This window comes from Sapajus apella, unplaced genomic scaffold (assembly GCF_009761245.1).
Source record: "Sapajus apella isolate SASKATOON/1434 unplaced genomic scaffold, GSC_monkey_1.0 scaffold2, whole genome shotgun sequence".
NCBI lineage: Eukaryota > Metazoa > Chordata > Mammalia > Primates > Cebidae > Sapajus > Sapajus apella.
In genome coordinates, this window is record NW_022436942.1 from 27,825,234 (window position 1) to 27,845,880 (window position 20,647).

Consider the following 20,647-nt stretch of genomic DNA (forward strand, 5'->3'; position numbering starts at 1 on the left):
TTTTGAGATGGAGTCTCGCTTTGTCACCAGGCTGGAGTACAGTGGTGTGATCTTGGCTCAGTGCAACCTCTGCCTCCTGGGTTCAAGAGATTCTTCTGCCTCAGCCTCTCGAGTAGCTGGGACTACAGGTGTGTGCCACCACACCCTGCTAATTTTTGTAGTTTTAGTAGAGACTGGGTTTCACCATGTTGGCCAGGATGGTCTCGATCTCTTGACCTTGTGATCCACCCGCCTCGGCCTGCAAAGTGCTGGGATTACAGGCGTGAGCCACCGCGCCCGGCCACTTTTTTTTTCCTTTTTAAAAAATGTGGTGCCACATCATACTCTGTAATGCCAAATTAATTTAAAATAAAGAAAAAGCCATTTAAGTTTGCATAAGTAACTTTGGTGGTTGTGGTAGTTAAGAGGCAAGAAATCATTTGAAAGAGCTTGGGAAGTCTTCAGTGAAAAAAGATAATTTAGCAGTATCTTGAAAGATGAGCAGGACTTATCTGGGCAGAGAAAAAGGATGAGCAATCCAAGAGAGGGGATGAGAGGGAGAAAAGCACAGTATGTTCAAAGAATAATGATTAGACCAGTGTCCTCAGGCGATGTGAAATCTGCAATTGAATGTGGTATCTAAACTTCCCAGGTGTGGGAATCAGTGTTTAGGGTAGAGGGACCACAGTTGGTTCCTTCTTTTGCTTCATGCTCTTGCACAGAATCCACTGTGTAGAATTAGGGAGACATGACTTCAGTTACCTGGGAATTAAAGGTGGGACTTTCTAGGCTGGGTTGTGTTGCATGGACTATCAGGCGTATTTTCTACAAGCACTGTATTGCTTGTTTCTTAAGGAACTGTGAAGGTAGATGGTGTGCAGGACCACACACACACAAAACACACACCAGCCGACTAAAGAAAGCGGTGGAGATCGAGATCAGTTAAGTTTGATTCGGCAACAAAACCCCGGAGACTGTGTAGGTGACTGCTGCAAGTGGACAGGCGCAGAAGACTTGGATGGATCCTAGAAGGAAGTGGCATTTGATTGGTTATTAGAAGTAAAAAGGGCCCCTGCCAGCCCATAATTAGGACCTGAATATCTCTGCCCAGCCTGCCTTTGTGACGTTGCTCAGTCCACCTCAGCTATAGAACAGGCCTGAGCGGGTGGGGCCAAAAGACGGCGGCCCCGCGGAGGCGGGAGAGGGGCCATGGCTGAGGCACCTGGAACCAGTGGCGACTCTCAAGGCCACCCAGCCACTCAGCCGCCAGCGGAAAAAACTGTCGGGGGACCGCCGAGCTGCGGCCGGCGTTCCGTACTCAGAGTGTCCCAGCTGGTGCTCCGGGCCATCGCCGCTCACAAAGGGCTGACTCTGGCCACCCTCAGGAAGGAGTTCGGAAACGCCGGCTACCAAGTGCGCAGGAAGAGTGGCCGCCACGAAGCGCCCAGGCGGGAGGCCACGGGCACGCTCCTCCGGGTCAGCGGCAGCGACGCCGCGGGTTACTTCAGGGTCTGGAAGGTTCCGAAGCCCAAAAGAAAGCCGGGGCGCGCCAGGCCGGAGGAGGGCGCGCGCGGTCCCCGGAGGACCCCAGTCGCGCCCCGGAGACCCCGGAGGCGCCGCACGCGCCTTCGCAAGGCGGCCAGGAAGGCCAGAGAAGTGTGGAGACGGAACGCGAGGGCGAAAGCCAGGGCCAGGGCCAGGGCGAGGAGAGCCAGGAGGGCGAGGCTGAGAGCCAAGGAGCGGCCGTGCGCCGGAGCCAAGGAGGAAGCGGGGACCACAGCGGCAGACGGGCGAGGACGGGCCGCGAAGGAACACCTGAGGTCAGGGCAGGACAAGAGGCGAAGCTCGAAGCCCAGGGAAGAGAAGCAGGAGCCCAAGAAGCCCGCACAGCGGACCATCCAGCAGCCAACGCCGGCTAAAGCCGACCGGACATCTAGCGGGCAGGGGAAGACTCCACTAAAGACTTCCTCAAAGACTACCCCTAAGTCTGAAGGTCTTCGGAATGCAGTCAAGAATGCCTCTAGTGGGAGCAGCTTCCCTCCTACCCAGGACACATGCTTTTCCCCCATAGACCCCAAGAAGAGCGTCTCTCACACTAATTGAAATGAAATGGACCTCTCGACCTCCCTGTGTCTGTTTCCTCTTTGCTGCACCTGGAAGGGAAGGGGCGGGTGATGGTAATGTGCAGTGAAGAGAGTAAAGAACTGAGACTCTGTTCCTGCCGCAGGACTCAGAGAAATGTCTTAGAAGTAGAGGAAAACAGAGGAAAACCCGCGGCTTTAACACGTGTTAGATACTCTAGCAAATCCAAATTGAGTTCTGGGGAGGAGGGCATGTTGGGAAAGGAGTAGACAGTCTTCAAGTTGAGTGGTCCCACTGATTCAAAGTGTTCTTAACTGAAATTCTTTTTAGGACAAAGTCTTCCCAGAATTGATTATAATGAGTTTGTAGTTTTTACCTTGAATTGATAGCCTATTTTAATTAAAAAAAAAATTCTTACGTTAATCCTCAGTTAAATAAGTGTGTGAAAGCATCCAGCACAGGGCCTGGCATAGGGTAGGTGCTCGTCACTGAGGGTTAAATATGTGTAATTATTTCCCAGTGGAATGGTAATGTGCTATAGCAGAAAAGTACTGGACTAGTATGTAGTAAGACCAGGATTCTAGTCAAGGTTCTGCTAGTCTGACCTTTGCGGAGTTATTTCTCAAACATTCATGGTCTTGGTTTCCCTCTCAGTAAAATGTTGGGATTGGGCTAAGATGATTTTTAGATGATTTAAATGTCAGTAAAATGAAAAGGGGACTTAAACATCATGGCATATGGTTTGCTTGACAACATTCAGCAATAAGGAAATTATTTTCTGAGAAAGTGCCAACTCCTAGAGAGGAAATTATGAAGGTTTGCAGAATGCATAGCAGAAATACAAGGAGATGGAGAAGGCCAGATAATAGTGTTTTGCTTTTCTTAGCAATAACATGTATTGAGCACTGTGTACCAAGTACAGAACAAATGTATGATTTTAGTTCTGAATGCAGGGGTTCAGAACAGTGCGGGAGTAGTTCTCCTGCCATAGCTGACAGGATACAGAAATGGTTCCTAGGGAAATAAAACATCAAAGTTGCTGATTCAAGGAAAGGACTAGCTGTTTTCAGCTGAAGTCAAAGGAATGGGGACATGAAAGCAGCTGGCAAGTGCTTTTTATTCTTTAAGAGGTAAGAGTGGCAGTGGGGAGGTATTAGAACCTCTTGGGAGCTTTCTCCAGGTATACTGGACCAGTCTTTTCCTCAGGAGAGTCTGCCTACAAGGGGCAACAGGGTATGTGTATTTAAAACAGACAACACAGAAACACTACAGATTTACTGCATTAAAGGAGCATTCAGCTTCTTAAGAGTAGCATGACATTTTTATCTCAATAGAATAGCCCTCTTTTGCTTTTGTATCACAGAAGTATAGCACCTTCTTACAGAGTTTTATATAGTTTTTTTTTGCCATTTTGATTCCTATACCCAGTAATAATAACTTTTGCACAATACACCAATCCTAAAGGCAGCTATTAAATGTTTACAGTTTCTATATTGTAAGAGCGATCTGGATTATTTTACTCTTCCCAGGCCAAACTTTCATGACTTGTATTGAACTGAAGTATATATTTATACTACAGTTTTTTGGGGGGTGGGGGGAATCTTGATATGCTTTTCATTGATTTGCATAATTCACATTAAAGGTGAGAAAGGGTAAAAAAAAAAAAAAAACAGACAACAACAACAACAACAACAAAACACGGTTAAGTGATGCTAATATTTACCCTTTTACACCCTTGAAAATCACTGCTTTAAGCCTATGCAGAGCCTAGTAACTAGAATTCTTGTCGGTTTATCTCATCTATAGATGATCAGAACTTGATTATTTCACCATGTTGTAATTAAGTTTATTATGCACGTGAATGTGAGCGGAAGAATGCCTCTGCAAAGAGGCAATAAAATCAAACATTGCCTATTGAACACAATTAGAATAAAGTTAATCAAGTGCCCTGATGATAGCCAGATGTGTTACCCTCTTTATAGTCTTAGGATGTTTTCACCTAAAGTACCAGTGAGAGAGGAGACAAATAGAGGCTGACTAGGTAGATAGGGAGAGTCTCAAAAGAGAGAGCACCACACCTGTACTGCCCCTGTGGTGTAGCTAGCAGGTGGAAATGTGGTTAAGAATTTCCTCTTATACCAGGATGTTTGCTCAGAAGGGACTGTCCCAATTTAGGCACAGGCACAGTAAATCAACTAAATGTCCTGAACATGACCAGAGCTAATTGTAATATTAGCACTGTGGTTTGCCCCCTACCCCCACCACGGGTTTTGCTAAGGCACTTGGGTAATAACCAAGATAGAGCCACTATGGCCAACCTCAGGCATGCACAGATGCAACACCCCTAGGGGGAACTTTACCCCTCCCATTATGATAGAACCCACAGAAGACTTTTTGGCACATAAAAATCCCAGAACTCAGCCCCATTTCTGGCAACCCACTTTTGAGTCCCCTCTTGCTGCTAAGAGCTTTTCTGTCACATAGTAAATGTATTCTGCCTTACTCTCCAGTGTCTGTGTGCCTCCTTCTTCTTGGTCATGGGACAAGAACCCAGACCTTGGTAAACTAAGGAGTAAGAAGACTGCAATACTAGGTGGTCTAGAATTAGGCTTTTTCCTCTAAGATAGGATGGGAATGATACTGGCGATTTGTTTTCTAGATTTCCTAAAAAAAAAAAATTACATGTATTTATTTTATGATGGTTTCTTCATTTCAAACTTTCATTCATTTGGCAAAATGTATCCAATTTATTAACTGCCTACCATATGCAGGAACAGTAGTAGACAGGAGAGACCCAGACCCTTAACTTTATATAGCTAACAATGGTCATTTCAGATTATTCTTCACTGATAAGCTTTAGGGTGGCTATACTCCAGTGAAATACAAGAAATGACCCTATCTCATTAGCAAGCTATCCAGATTATCAAGATCTTAATGATGGCTGGGTGCTCTGCCAGAGGCATTCCCAGGAATAGCTAATCTCATCCCTAGTATTCATTCATTAATGACTAAGTGCCTGCAAGATTCTAGACCCTGTGCTGGGAATATTAAAATGGATAAAACATCTCCACTTTTCTGAGCGCACATTTGAGTGGCACATTTGGGCATTTAACTTTAGTCAGAGCGAATGGAATGACCCTGACCTCAATGCTTTGCTTTCTTTTACCACAACTGCCCAGTGTAATGCTGATCACATCATTGTTGGACTTGAGTTGTAACGAATGTTAGATGTCCTCTAGAACAAATATTCAATAGTTGTTTGAAAAACACTTAACAGAAACAAAATGTCCTTTTAAAAATATGAAAAGGTTCAATTTAGAAATGCATATTTAAACTATACTAAACATTAGCACTAAAAAGATGGTGGTATTTTTAATCAGATGGGCAAATGGTAAGGCTATGGGGAAACAGGCACTCACATACTGTGCTGGTGGGAGTTTTTACCATCCATGTGCCTGCCAGATTTCTAGCTAGTGGACAGTCATGGTGGCTGTGTTTCTCTTTTCCCTTTTCTCAGTTCCTATACCTCCTTCCTTTTTTGTTGATGGAAAAGACCAGACTCCAAGTGGCTGAGGGAAAGCGAGAGTGAACACAAGAAAATAAGGAAACTTTATGAGGCCCAGGGGTAACAAAACAATCTGGCTGAGGTAAGGAAAGCTGCAAGGCATCTGAGGATCATCCCCTAAGCAATAGGCTTGAGGCTCTTTAAGGCAACTCCTGTAGAGGAAGAGCCATGCCTTTGAGTTGCATTCAACACAGGCCCTGCCTGCCCAAGTGGAGGAGCTTTGTCACTGGTTAATGGACAGTGGCTTCCAACCCTATCTGCACACCTGCTTTTCCATGTTTTCTCCCACACCATTTCCTACCCTATCCTCTTAATCACCAGGAGTATCCAGTTACTGTGAACATGCCTAGAGGGTCAAGTCACAGTCACTACCACCACCACTGGGTGACTCCATACTCGAGCTCAACACTCAGATTTTCAAGAGCAAGGTCAGCACTTGCAGGGCCTTGGAACTGAGGGCCTCCTTAAACTCACATGCTGGGCAATCTCCCTAGTCCTGGCCCTGCTCAGCAGTCTGCTGTTGAAGTGCTCCCTGGCAACAGATCACCAGCCCAATCTTCCAGCATCTCTAGGTTGGATCAAGTCCCTGGCTGACTCAGAAGCATCATATGGGGGCCAGGATGCCAGAGGGAGGTGAGACCCAACCTGTTGGTGTCTGGAGGCTTATGTATCTGGCAGTGAGATGAGGTGGTTCTCAGAAGGTTCTGTGACTTATCTTCCCCCATTCTGTGGCAGTCTTTTTATCAGGAGCAGAGCAGGAATGGAGGGAAAGGTGAAGGAGAAGACCTAGAGAAGAAATAAGTGACACAGCCAACACGTCTTTTATTCAGCTGACAGGGACCATAAGTCCCCAGTTGGGTAACCCAAGGAAGTTCACGGTTCATCAGAAGGAACCAATTCAGATAATAGCTAGAAATCTGGCAGGCATGGAGCAGTTGGAGTGCATGGCAAGTGAGCATTCATCCCCAAAGTTTCCTGGAAGAGGATGCCCAGGTGCCTGGTGGCAAGAGACAGGGCAGGAAAGTGGGGGGTGGGGAGGGCTTAGCTGAAGAACACACTGAGAGCAGGAGCAAGGATCACATTTGATCCCCCAGGCCTGAAATTGCCAGTGCCTGGCACATAATAAGCACACAAAAAATTGCTTGTAGAACTGAGAGTTTGATTTTCAGGAGTCACAGGTGACTGGAAGGGAGAAAATTAAAAATGGTGAAAAGTGGAAAACAACTTTGGAAGTTACATGAAGGGAAGAAGAGCCTCTAGGGAATGGAGTAGAGGGGCCAGATTTGGCAGCACTAGGCAGGTGTGGAGTGGTGGTGGTGTCTTGTGAGAGTATGTGTGAGAAAGGGGCAAAGTGGTGAGGTGGCAGATGAATTGCTATAGCCAAGCCAAGAATTTTGTAGGAAGAGAGTGGGAAGTATGAACTGATCCCTGCTTAGTAGGCTTAAAGCCGATAGAAAAACTGGACAGTAGGCAGAGGAATAGGTAGTAAGTGGGCTCATGATGGAATAGAATTGGCCAGAAGCTTGAAGAGATAAACTAGAATGGAAGGGTGGGAGTTGGAGAGAACAAATGCCCATGGGAAGGTCTGTTATTGCTCAGTCAGAACAAAGCAAAACTCAAACAAAAAAAAAAATTTTTTTTTAAAGAGAAGTAGGGACAAAGTGTAGAGGAAGAATGCTGCCTGTTGGGAAAATGGAGGTGGTAGCAGGAAAGAGAGAGAGAGCATGAGGCCTGGGGTTGAGGAAAGCTTCAGCCTTGAGGGCTACTCTAATCTTTTGATCTTGGAGAAGCCCTGTGGGCAGATTTGTAACTGTCATTCACCCTGTCCTCATAGGTGCTCCTGGGAGAGGAAATGGAGGACGTAGCAGGGCCAGAGCCTCTAAGGCAGATTCCTCCCCACAGCCTGAGTCAGACAGAATCTTCTAAGCAGCAGAATGCATTTTGGGCCCCATGGCTTAATTGGTTACAACCTCTACCTAATAAGTAGAGTCTGGATTTAAATCTTGCTTGTGTCACATCTTATTAGAAAAGCCTAGTTCCCTCTTGTGCCCTGGGGACTCTGTGATGCTCCTGTTGCCCTTGCCCATGGGGTATGCCAAATTATGGTTAGAAATCCCTTCCATGGCCCCTCGTTGGTCTCTAATGCAATTACGATGTTGGAAAACATGGATTCTTAAGGGCTTGGCATGAGAGGCCTTATTCTACCTTTGTGCTAGATGCCCACTCCACCTGCCTCTTATTAGGAGAGCCAGTGAAAAGGACAAAGGAGAATCATTTCCTTGGTTGTCAGTTTTTCAGTTTTACATTGGATTTTCCATCTTGGAGTTGTTTGTTCCTTTCTGTCCTTTCAGATTTCTGAACCCAAGTATATTTAGTGCCCATATGGGAAGCCCAGCCCCAATCAATCATAGGAGCTTGGTAGTTGCCCCACCATAGTTTCTGCTATTGGTGACTAGCCCCAGTTCTTTCACTGGGTTAAGAGTGGAAGAAGACCAGCTGGGCGGTGGCTCATGCCTGTAATACCAGCACTTTGGGAGACTGAAGTGGGCAGATCATGAGGTCAGGAGATCGAGACCATCCTGGCCAACATGGTGAAACCCCATCTCTACTAAAATACCAAAAATTAGCCAGATGTGGTGCCTGTGCCTGTAGTCCCAGCTACTCAGGAGCTGAGGCAGCGGAACCACTTGAAACTTGGAGGCGGAGGTTGCAGTGAGCCGAGATCGGGCTACTGCACTCCAGCGTCGGCCACAAAGTGAGACTCCATCGGGCATGTTAAAAGACTGAACGTTCAGCTCCTTCCCAAGTTTCTGATTCAGTAGTTCTCCTAGGGTGAGGGCTAAGAATTTGCATTTCAAACAAGTTTCCAGGTGATATTTATGCTGCTGGCCCAAAGACCACATTTTGAGAGCCATTGTTTGGTATTACACACAAGGGAACAGAGGAAAATTTTGCTAGCGGCAGCTCTCTAAGGGATCTAAAGGAATGGATTTCACTTTTATTGCCCAGCCCCAACCGCTCCCAGTCAATGCAGTCATCCTAATAGAGAGATGGAAAGAACTGGCCTTCTGGCCCCTCTAGGTCTGAGTCAGCACCTGCCGTTGATAGAAATAGGAAACCGTGGTTTGATTGCAGGAATGTTGGAAAGGGAGGAATTTTGTCCCAAATTGTCACGTTTTTAGTTCTCTGAAGGCATAACAATACTTTGACAAGGGAAGAGATTTTCCTTCCACAGTTAGAACTAAGGCTTAAAGTGCAAATAGCCTTGTGAAAAGCTAACACTTTGGGTTACATTCTCCTATGTGAGGGGTTCTTCGAGAGCTAATATGTTGGGGTGTAAAGAGGAGGACACTCAGAATAGGGTGGAGGCACCACAGATGGAAAAATGTGACGAGTTCCTGAAGATGGATGTCCGTTTTACATTTTGTCCAACAAGAACATAGAGACTCTTTTTATTTAAAGGAGACAGGGTGGAACATGAAAGTTTGAGGCTGATTCCCTGTGGGAAAAATCATTCAAATCTATTCACTCACTGATGGCTGTTGCTTGTTTTATTTTTTGTCCAAGGGAGGTGGTGTTGGACCGAGGTAGAGAAGACAGTGGTACACCAAAAATAACCCAAAGAATTGCCCCTTCTGCAGAAGGCCCTTAGACTCATGGTGCCTTTCAGCTGCGTGCTATAGTTGCACCTAACTCTGCGGGCTTCACTTTCTATACCTACAGTTACTAAAACAGATAAAAGGCCGGATGTTAACATGTAGTTCTTAAGAGACGTGATCTAATAGTAAGGAATATCACTTTCCCACAAGTCCTTCAAACAAGATTTATGAAGAGCTGATTTGTCAGCATGTCAGATATTTCTGAAAACCATAGCGCAGAATGCAAGCAATACCCTTCTTTTAATTAAAGACCAGACTCTATCCTTATATGCTAATGCCTCTGGTATCTTAGTCCTTAAAATATTTAGTGACCCTTGCCTTCTAATTCTGACACAAATATATAATAACCATTTGTCTGTGGAACCCCCTTTCTTTGAAGGTAGTTTAGGGATTTCACAGATGGGCTCTGAACCTGCTAAATGTGTATGGAAAACTGAGTGAATTACAAATGTCTATTTTTCAAAAAAAAAAATGCACTTCTGTTTCCTGCCAGATTCAACAGGTCTGTACCCAAGACAGGTTCTGAACCAATGCTTACACAGAGCTTTTAGTATTAAAGAGGGAGAGTAAAATAAGTGGCAGAGTCCAGATTTATCAATTAAACTAATACTCCCTGGGGCATCTCCTGATACTGATACTAAAATGCTCCTGTTTCTGAGGACCTAGGGCAAGACCAGCCTTACAAAGGCCTGCCATTTTGCTTTATCACAGGAAATAAGCAAGAGAAGTGCATTCCAGGAAGAATGAAGAAGGCAGGCTGCTCTGAGTAGCAGAAGGGAGGTAGGGGCCAAGCTGCTCAAGTCACATATACTTTAAGAAGCCCAGTCAGCAAAATAAGTCTGTTTTCACTTCTAGTTGAATTCAAGACTTTGAGGAGCTGTGATTCACCCAGTTTTTCCTACACAAAAGGGAGAGTCACTAAACTGTTGCAGCTTCCTCTTGCCTCTCTGGTTCACTCTACCAATTGTGGTTGAGAAATACATCTTAGGGAAGAAAGAGTATCTAAGCATTAAAGAGAAAATATCCCACTTTGCTCCTCTTCCTCCCTAACCCCAAACTGCTCTTACATACAAGATAATTTTTAATTATAAGACTGGTATTAATACAATCATTGATAAAGAGAAACAATGACCAACTCATCAAATAATGGATGCTAGAATACTTATGCAAGCCCTAGAGTTAAGCGTCTTAGCGTAGACACCTTGCCAGAATTGAAGGAAAACTAACCAGAAAGCTCATTACCCTGCATCAGATGAAAAGCTAAGCCACAGCCATTTCCCCTGAAGTTCTGTTTCTGAGAGAATGAGATCCTCAAGAATAATTCTTCCCCCTCGATGAGGCAATCAAACTCAAACAAGAGTGATGACAACAACTTGCAAACACGGTAATTCCTGCCCTAATTTTCCAATACTTAAAACAAAATCCCCACTCAATACGAAGTTTCTATGTGCCTCTTGCCTGAAATCAACAAGAAACAGCTCACCTTCCCAAAGACTTTTCTTTCTCTGCCCAGGTAAAAGCAATCTGCAGCCCAGAGATTGAGACCTAGACATACACATCCACAATTGCTTTGATCTCAGCAATACTGGAAAAGCTTTGTACTCAACTCCCACAACTTAACCTGTCATTTAACCCTTTCCAGTAGTGCTCCCTTAAGCAGACTGCTTCCTGTCTTGAAACAAAATGAAGAAAAAACCCCATATAATCCTCACTACCCTCATCCCCAGAACATAGCCCCTAGAAAACCTAGCTTGTACAGTTTGCACATAGCATGCTCTCTTCAAAGACCCTGCACACAAATACACATAGACACATAAAGACAGTCAAAAGGAGAGAGGAGTCTGTTCAAGGGGATATATATATATTTTTTTCTTCTGTGTGGGCCTGGGTTATTTGGGGGTATTAGGTCATCTCTTAGCCTTGTAGCATCATCTCTCAGCTGGATATATGTATGTGCAGGATGAAGGAAGTAGGAATAAGGGATAAAAAGGTTATTATGTTTTTCAGCAGGTTGAGGGTGGGAGGTGTAGATGTATATACTGCTGCTTGGGATAAGGAAGACAGACCCACACAGCAACAAGGACTGACCCCCCAGCTTTCATATGGATCAAAAAAGGGGCTCTGGATGCCTGATCACTATGTCGTTCCTCATTATTCTCTAACCCAGTGTTCGCTAGAGTGTGTTTCATGGAGTCACCAGTTCTGTGGGATGTAAATAGAAAAGATACTGAGGTCAAATACATTTAGGAAACACTGCATTAATAGAAACTTCAGTTTGCTCTATTGCAGAAATTTTCAGAGCCTTCAATATGCTAAAATGGCCTTTCTCTCTCTCTATATAGAAAATACAATAGTAACAGTATGCAAGAGTGATACTCAAAATATTTAACAACTGGTATAGCATAGACTCCAACCAATTAGAATGGATTTCAGCCATAAACTGCTAGTACCACTCTCCTCTTGAGAATGGCTCAGGTTGAATATCAGCCCACGTAGTATGCACTGCTTCCCAAAAGTGTTGCCCAAAGAACTCTATTTTTATGTGCCATCTCACAGAACTGATGAGAAATGCTCTGGCCATTGCAGAACCTCATCTTTCTAGGGATGGGGTCAGGGCTTACGATTCTGGCCACTGGGGTTCAGGAGAATGGCAGCCCTGGCAGTGACTCCTAGTAGCACCGGCAGATAGATTTGACCATAGCTTTAGTGGAAACAGATTTCAAAAGGCAGATGTTCCTCTGTCCCAGCTGTTCCGGGGACTTTGTCCCTGGTGGGTCATTAGGTGCCTGTCCAGGTGATGTTTTCGGCCAAAGCTCTTCTCACAGCGAGGGCACTGGAAGGGCTTCTCCCCAGTGTGGGTCAGCCAGTGTCTCACAAGGTGGTGCCTTCGGCCAAAGCTCTTCCCACATTCAGTGCACACATGACACTTTGGCACTGGTGGGGCACGCTGCCGTTTCCTTGTACCAGGGCTCTCTCCAACCTCTTGGCCCTTGCAGGATTTGCCTTCTGCATGCACCCTCTGGTGGCTGGCCAGATGGGAGTTGCATCGGAAATTCTTACCACACTCAGAGCACCTACTGGGCTTGTCATGTAAGTGGGTTTTCTGGTGCCTGATAAGGTGATGTCTTCGCCCAAAGCTCTTCTCACACTTGAGGCAGCTGTAGGGCCTCTCCCCAGTGTGTGTTTGTTGATGCCTAGCAAGGTGGGAGCCCCACACAAACTGTTTCCCACACTGTGGGCATGTGTGGGGTCTTAACAGGGAATCCATCTCTGTGCTACACAGCAGATTTGAGAAGCTATCTTCCTGAAGAAAAGGGGGCCCCAGGAGCATTCCTCTGGAGCTCCTGGGCATGGAATCCCAGCTCTCTTCATGCTCCGGGTTCCAGAGAACAGTATCTTCAGACACGCTGGATAACATTCTGGGTGGTTCTGCTTCTAGTTCAGGGGTATCCCCCTCATGTTCACTTCCATCTCCTGTGGACAAGGGGAAATACCAACCCCAAGAGTCACAAAAGCGTACTTGAGGCCTAAGTCACAAATGAAGTTGTCTGATGCCTGCCAGGGCCCAGACCTGACCCCAGAAGGGTTGAGAGAACATAGTCTAATGTCATACAAGATAGTGCAATAGATATGGAGGTTAAAAGCCTAGCCTTAGGAGGCAGATTACCCAAGACGGAATCTCAAATCTCAGTTTTCCACTTAACTTCTCTAAGCCTTAATTTCTTCTGTAAAATGGGAATTATACCTCTCTCAGGTGGTTATAAGACAGATAGCACAGGACGTGCATATAGTAAGTACTTAGTAAATGTATATCTTATTATTTATTACCATTATTTATTTACTAGTATATATTACTATTAATCACTATCTATCTAAGCATAGATGGGGAGAGTTCTAGAATGTGCTGCTTGTCACTGGCTGAGGGACACCTGTCAGCAATCCTCAAGACACTGTGGAAGGCATTCCTGAAATGGGTGGGAGGTTGACAACAACATCAACAATTAACATTTATTGAGTGCTTAGGATGTGCTTTCCACTGTTCTACTGGTCTAAGATTCTAGCATATTCGTATATTTAATTTTCACAATAATTTACAGATGAAGAAACCAAAGGGACTTTTCCAAGGTCCCACAGGTACAGTCCAGAATTCAAATCCACAAAGTGCCCACTATGCCATTCTGTTACACTCCCTTGAAGAAAAGGATTCTTAAAGAAAAGAATCTCTAAACCTGTTGTCTCTGGAACTCTCTGAGGCAGAGGAGGGATTAGAGGAGCATGGAATTATGATGCCCTGAACTGTGAAGGCAGTGGCTGAAAGCCTATTCTAGGTTCTTACCTGTATATGTGACCCTCAGAATGTCCCTCTCCTCTAAGTCCTGGGGGTCAGGGACCCATTGTTCTTCTCCTCCTTCTAGCTGAGAAAGCATGTCCAGTTTGGGAATTGGAAATCCTGCTCATGGGAAAGGAAAATAGAGCTGTCAAGTAGTTCAACAGCAATTCTATATTTCTGAAAAAAAAAAAAGGAAAAAAAAGCTGTCTTCTAGATGATTGTTTGGAACTCTAGACAAAAGAAGGTCAAGAAAGAAACATCTCCCTACCTCAGCCTCTTTTCCACCGATTCCTGTTAAGTCCTTCTTCTCTGCCTAGAAAATCACTCTCCTTCCCCATGAACCTATTTTCTTCCACTCAGATACTTCCAGCCCAACTGGCCTTTCTGGTCATAACTTCACTTTGTCCTACCCCCTGCATCCCTGTCTTCCTCTATATGGTTTCCAAGTTTACAAGGACCCAGTTCCAGTTCTCTCTGCTTTGTAAGAACCTCCTAATTCCCAATCAAGAAAAACTTCAAGTTTTTTACTCCACAATTCAGCATCATTTGCCTTTTTTTTTTTTTTTAATGATGCTTTACTCTCATTCTCTTGGGATCGGCCCTAGTGTTCTTTCTCTGGTGGAAGCATAGACAGATTCCCTGCCATAGAAAGAGTCCTACAGACATTATTCAAGATCCCTGAAGCAGATGACTCCGTCCTCCCAGAGTACAATCTTCTAGTGGTTGGGGAAGGTCATGCTTACTCAGAGAGACTACTATCCCACAGTTTTCCTGCATGACATATTCTCCATAAAAGTCTGTCTGAGAGGGGTCCAGGCTCCGCCACTCCTCCTGAGAGAAGCACAGTGACACATCCTTGATGGTTACCAGGCCCTGAAACAAAATGTAGCATCTTCTGTCAGCAGCTGTTTTTTAAAGAAAATGTGATTCAGTATGAAAGGCTAAGTTAGTAGAGGAGAAAGGGTGAGAAATGATCTGAGAAAAGAGCTGCCCAGAAGCCCCTGGGTAGGGCACATAGTTTTGGTAAAGAGGAAATGAGGAGAGGACTGAAGATTAGATGGTCAAGAAGTGAGTGAGGATAATGTTAGCAGAGGAATTTCCCAAGTGGGGCCATGAGAAGCTGGAGGCACCACAAACTCATCACACCCTCTACTGAGCTACAGGTGTTTATTCAGTCACTTCTCCCTGGTCTTACTCTTTTTATGAAGAAATTGCATATCATCTCCTCCTTCCTCCACTGGACCTTGCCTGTTCTATCAGCACAAAATGCTACAGATAAAACATTCCTTCTTAGCTCTCTCACCACAACATATCTTTTTTTTTTTTTGAGACAGAGTCTCACTGTCACCCAGGCTGGAGTGCAGTGGTGCAATCTCAATTCACTACAACCTCTACTTCCTGGGTTCAAGTGATTCTCTTGCCTCAGCCTCCTGAGTAACTGGGATTACTGGAACCCACCATTACGCCCACCTAATATTTTGTATTTTTAGTAGAGATGGGGTTTCACCATGTTGGCCAGGCTGATCTCGAACTACTGACCTCATGATTCTCCCACCTCGGCCTCCTAAACTGCTGGAATTACAGGTGTGAACCACTGTGCCCAGCCATATCTTTTATTTTTTTAGGCAGCATAGTATGGTGGTTAGGAACTCAGAATCTGGAGCCAAGTGACTCAGCTTTGTCGCTTTCTGGCAGCAAGACCCTACACAAGTGCCTTAATTTCTCCCTGCCCCATTTTCTCATCTGTAAAATCAGATAACTGAGTTGTTCTCAGAATTAAATGAGTTAATATACATAAAGCACTCAGAAAATGGCATACATGTTAAGTACTCTGGGGGTGTACTATTAGCACTAATACTATTATTATTAGCTTTCCACAGCTCTCCTTTGCCTTCTGACTCTAAACCTATTTTCCTCTCTGGCTTTGCCCCTCTTTACATCCTTCTTTGTCTTCTTTTCCATAAATGCTCCATCATCTACCCAATCCTTCTGCTTTAGGTTCTTCTAAGCTTTCTTCAGGTCCTCTTTTCCTAATCTTTCCAGATTTATTTCTTAAAGGTAATTAATTATTCCTAAAATCCTCCTGTGGATAACACAGCCATCAGCCATCATTAAAAACCCTAACCTTGGCCAGGCACAATGGCTTACGCCTGTGATCTCAGCACTTTGGGAGGCCAGTGTGGGTAGATCACCTGAGGTCAGCAGTTCGAGACTAGCCTGCCTAACGTGGCAAAACCTTGTCTCTGCCCAAAACACAAAAATTAGCTGGGTGTGGTGGTGCATGCCTGTAGTCCCAGCTACTTGGAAGACTGAGGCAGAAGAATTGCTTGAACCCAGGAGGTGGAGGTTGCAGTGAGCCAAGATCATACCACTGTACTCCAGCCTGGGCAACACAGTGAGACTGTCTCAAAAAAAAAAAAAAAAAAAAAAAAACAGCCCTAACCACAAGGAATTCCCTTTCTTGTTGTGGCTCCATTTAATTTTTCAAGGGTCTTATGAGCCCCTTGGAAAGGGATAAGAATCTATTCAGTTATAAGATGAACATACCATTGATGATCATGTGAGCCAACTCATCAATGGAATGATGCTAAAGCAATAGAAAGGCAGCAGTGATGGGACCACAGGAGAGGCCAAGGAAAGCAGAGCTCACCTGTGATCCAGCTGCGAGAAGTGCAGCTGCCATCTCCCAGTCTCCAGTGTTCCCTTCCTGGGGAATTGCAGGAACCCAGGGAGCAGACTGAGCTGATGAGGAGAGAGAAGAAACATTAGACATTAACTCTATACCCTTTCTCAATAGGGTCTGGGCCCTATTTTGGAGAAGCTTACGGGTCACATCTTCTGTATCTATGCCCATTGGTAAAACTCAAATGCATAAATGTAGATGAGAAGGCTATCACTCAAAAAGTTCTAAAAGGGTATCAGATGGCTTTTAGTTAGACTAGCTATAGTTTGAATTTACAGTACTTGAATGTCATTTTCATCTAGTAAAGTGCATCTTATGAGTGAGTTCTTGGTAGTCAGTGTTGCTGTCACTTCCTTCATCTCCCCATTCAGTATCACTAATTATGCATTTGCATGTGGAGGGAGTAGTTATGAAGACACAAGAGAAGCCCAGTTGCATGGTTTGATTAATTCAGGAGCCTATTCTATTCCTGTGTAGGGCCCAGAAAGAATGGGCTGGTCCTCGTACAGGCTATGCTATTAAGTCCATGGCAATTTGAGGATTTTTAACCCTACTTTTGGAACAAATATTAGGAGACTATGCACTGTGCTTCCCACACACTCCATAGGCTCTCACCCTTCTCCTGAAGGGACTGTGGCTCCTCTTCAAGGTCACAGCACAGGTGCTCCAGAGGACCTGGTGCTGTTCTCCATGGTCCCTCTTCCTGACTTCCCCTTTCCACCTGGGGTTCTGTTCCATCCAGCTGTACATTCATTGATTCCCATCCTGTCCCCAGAGCTGCTGTCTGTTCTGAAAGCATTTTTGCTGCAGACCCAAATTGTGACCTGGAATAAATTCAAAACAGCAAAGCCCATGAAAATGGGAAAGGAGTGATATTCCTAAGGGACGTATGGAGAACAGGCCCAGGGATAATAGATGAAACAAAATAGGAGGAGCTTGCTGGAAGATGAACTTTAAAAGCTTGATGTGTTCTAATCAACTGAGCCTGCACCAAGCTTCTCGGAGGAACTAAGAAATTGGCAGGTGCTATGTAGCAAAGCCGCTAACTGGTATTTTGTGGCCCTCATGATAGAAAGAGAATACACCTGAAGGTTAGAAGTTGTTCATTTAAAAAAACATCACTGTCCTGGAAATTCAAAGGCTATCCATTTAACTTCAAGCACATGAAGTACAGGGAAGTAAGCAATTTGGAAACATACAGGAAGAAATACACATAGACCTGCATTCAACAAGATGGGTATAATCATACATAAGATTTTCTGCAAATCATAGTCTCATCGGTATAGAATGAAATGATTACTATAGGTAGAAGTCCCAACCAAGGGGTGTATGTGTATCATGAGCACACACCTCTTTCATGAGGCTGAGCCAAAAGGAACCTCACTTGGGACAAGCCTCAACAAAAAAAGCACAAAGTCTATCATCCAAAGAGAACTGAGAGTAAATACGTTAGAAAAAAAAAGTAACTTGGAAAGCAGGTGTAGGATTCCAAAGTAACCCTAACAGATAAGATAAATTGTTCATGAGTAAGGAGCTGAAGTTTAATCGGGAAAAGTAAAAAAGAACAGAAAGAGTTTGAACCAGAGCTGGAAAAGGGGGTAAGAAGTGCTGCTAACAGGACCCAGAAGAACAAACCTGTTTATTTGGTAGGCACCAGTCAGATCTCATTGGAAAAATATACTCAGTTTGAAAGAAGCATATGAAGAAGCCAGTATGTGTTCATCAGAAGACATGAAAGTCAAGAAAGGGATGAGAAACACAGCCATTGGAAAAGTTAAAAATGTCAGATGTAGTTTTCTCTGTCTGGGGAAGGCTGATGAATGATGATACTAATGAATAAAAACAGAGGTGCCTTCTATCTCTATATAGGTCAAACAGAAAAAATGGGTCTTGATTGCAAGAGAAGAGATTTAGGTTATATATATATTTTTAAAAAATTCTTAATAATCCTGCAGTGTACAAAACCAGATAGTGGGCTCTTCTTTTCTTTGGACATCTTAAGAGCAGGATAGGTCACACTTCTGTTGTGATAGGGGCCTCCCTGCCTTATGGCAGAGAAATAATCTATTATGAGACTCTGGGAATCTGTTTGGCAACATATTTTGGGTATTCTTATTCAATACCCAAACAAAGCCAGTAAAAGGCTTCCAAGAACAGCCAGAAACTTGGTAACTATCCTGGCTCACTTACATCCATTCAATAACATTTGCAAGAACCTTGAAGGCCAGGGTAGGTAATGACATATGTCAAGTCATCTATTTTCTTGCCTATTGGTCTTTGACAAAAGAGGTAGGTGGGAACCCTAAGCCCAATGCACAGGAAAAACAAATTCCCCTTTCATCTCAGAAGTCCAAGGATGGCGCAGGGCCTCATGGGAGCACCCTGGACTGATTCCCAGCTTAGGAAGTTTCCTCTTCAGAGACTTCTCATGAGAAAGGAAAACTCTTGCTAAAGCAATAAAGGGAAACTTCCATTTTACCTCTCTGCTATGAATTCCAGCCCTGTATCCACTTTTAACACACGGGGCACTAATTCCCCCTCTTCACCCCATCTTTCTGGTTCTCTAGCTCCTGTGCAAATCCTCCTTGAAGGCTTTACCTCTAGCTACATATCTGGACACTTGTCTCAAACCCTTTCTCCATCTCCCCGAATACCAGAGTCCCTTAATGGGAAGCCTCTTTCTGCAGAGCCCACTGGGCCAGCTGTGAGCCTTTCTATACCATTGATAGAAATCCGCGGAAATGCTAGCAAAAATCTCAGCAAAGGATGAGGTACCTGTTCTCAGCCTGCATTTCCTAAGATGTTCATGCAGAGCCAGCACCTGGGTGGTTAAGGTGGTAGCCCTAACCTCGTTTATTCCAGGATGATCCCACGCCCACTGCAGCCTGGGTTCTAGGGCTTTCATTTTCCCCCTTTCTTCACAAATACGGGTAGCAAGGGACCTGCAAAAGGAAGTTTTTGCAGCCAATGCTGACGGAAAGAAAAAGGGCCATGCTATAAAAATGAGTAGCCCAAGGGCACAGGGACAAGTTGTGCTCCATCCATCAGAGAACCCTGGCCCCTGCCACCGGTGGGGCATGGTCATGGGCAGGACGCAAGCCTGCTCAGGGGTAAGGTTGCTTCTTCCCTCCTTCTTGTCACAGTGCCTCTGGAAAGGGTCAGATTTCAGAGAATCCGAGTAAGGCAGAACTGGAGCAGGGGAAGTGAGGTCAGAAAACAGGTTTCCCGAGCTGGGGCAGGAGCAAGTGAGGAGAAAGGGAGCCAAGGGGTAACTGTGCGCGAGTGACAGCGGCGGGAGCCCGCAGGGCTTGACAGCTGCGATGGGCACAGGGAGACAGGGCGACGGGCAGGCACAGAATGTCAGCGGGGCAGCTCCCCGGGAAAGGCAGCAACCCGGAAGCCGCGCCGATCCTCCTCCCCGCCCCCATGGGTGGCCGAGCCCCCACCAGCCGCCCCGGGAAGCCAGGCGTCCCTCCCTCCAGCCCCGGCTCCCTCCGGCCCGGCCCCACTCACCCACGGTCGGCTTGGCCCGCGGCCCGGTGCCTCCCTCCCGGGCGCCTCCTGCCCCTCCCCTCCGCCCTCCGCTTGCGTGTGGGAGCCGGCGGCCGGCGGAGCCAGCTACAGGCGGAGACAGCCGCCCGGCAGGCGCGGGCGGGGTGGGCACAGGAAATCCCCGCCCGCTTCCGGGGCTCGGCTGTGGCGGCGGCGCGGGGAGTGGGAGGGAGGAGAGGGGGGCGTGGCCGCAGCTCGGGAGCCACCGAAAGGGCCGTACCCGGGACCTCCGCGCCCGCTGCTGTGGGGAGGGCACGGTCCGAGGAGCTTGGAGGGCGGCGGGCGCCGGGATCCCAGCCTGCCGTGGCCACTTGCCCGCACTCTTGCCTGACTGACCATTTTCTGCTCGGGCTACTGGGCCTCCCACGGAGTTGTGTCCTCAGGAGTTCATCAGTTACCTGGAATTGCAACCGCTCGTTACAAGCCAGACAGAAGCAGATAGCTGTTTCTCCACACGAGTCTGGAATTCCCCAAGGAGCTTACCCTCTAGTTTTCACTTTAGGATAAAGGGCTTGAGACAACACTGAGGAGGAGTCCCTAATTCTGCCTGAGGGGGAGTCAGGTTGCTATCTGTAGTAGGCCTTGCGGCTGCTTTGTCCCATCTGCCGAAGCCGTAGCTGCAGGTAACACCTGAGCTCTTGAAATATGGCTCGTCTGAGTAGAGATGTGTTCTAAGATATAGAAGATTTAATTTAAAAAATGTAAAGTAGCTCAAGAGTGATATTTTGGGTATATTGGGTTAAATATTAACATGAATTTCACCTAGTTTTAACTTTCTAAATGTGGCTACTAATAGT

General features: G+C 45.7%; 2 protein-coding genes across 3 annotated transcripts; one reads left to right on the forward strand and one right to left on the reverse strand.

Moving 5' to 3' along the window:
• Nucleotides 1-790: 790 nt before the first annotated feature.
• LOC116562746 (testis-specific H1 histone) lies at nucleotides 791-2,103 on the forward strand. Its single transcript, XM_032295079.1, has one exon. It carries the CDS (start codon nucleotides 1,189-1,191, stop codon nucleotides 2,080-2,082), a length of 894 nt encoding a protein of 297 aa, XP_032150970.1. The 5' UTR covers nucleotides 791-1,188; the 3' UTR covers nucleotides 2,083-2,103.
• Nucleotides 2,104-9,159: 7,056 nt separating this feature from the next.
• Nucleotides 9,160-19,947, reverse strand: ZNF641 (zinc finger protein 641). 2 transcript variants are annotated; one of them, XM_032295053.1, is made up of 6 exons: nucleotides 19,812-19,947; nucleotides 16,914-17,122; nucleotides 16,266-16,357; nucleotides 14,359-14,488; nucleotides 13,622-13,735; nucleotides 9,160-12,759 (listed from the first exon to the last, which is right to left on the reverse strand). In XM_032295053.1, exons 2-6 carry the CDS (start codon nucleotides 17,095-17,097, stop codon nucleotides 12,005-12,007), a joined length of 1,275 nt encoding a protein of 424 aa, XP_032150944.1. In that variant the 5' UTR covers nucleotides 17,098-17,122; nucleotides 19,812-19,947; the 3' UTR covers nucleotides 9,160-12,004. The 2 variants fall into 2 exon arrangements, with proteins under 2 accessions (XP_032150944.1, XP_032150954.1); XM_032295063.1 differs by lacking the exon at nucleotides 14,359-14,488 and having other exon boundaries at nucleotides 19,812-19,945.
• Nucleotides 19,948-20,647: the final 700 nt, after the last annotated feature.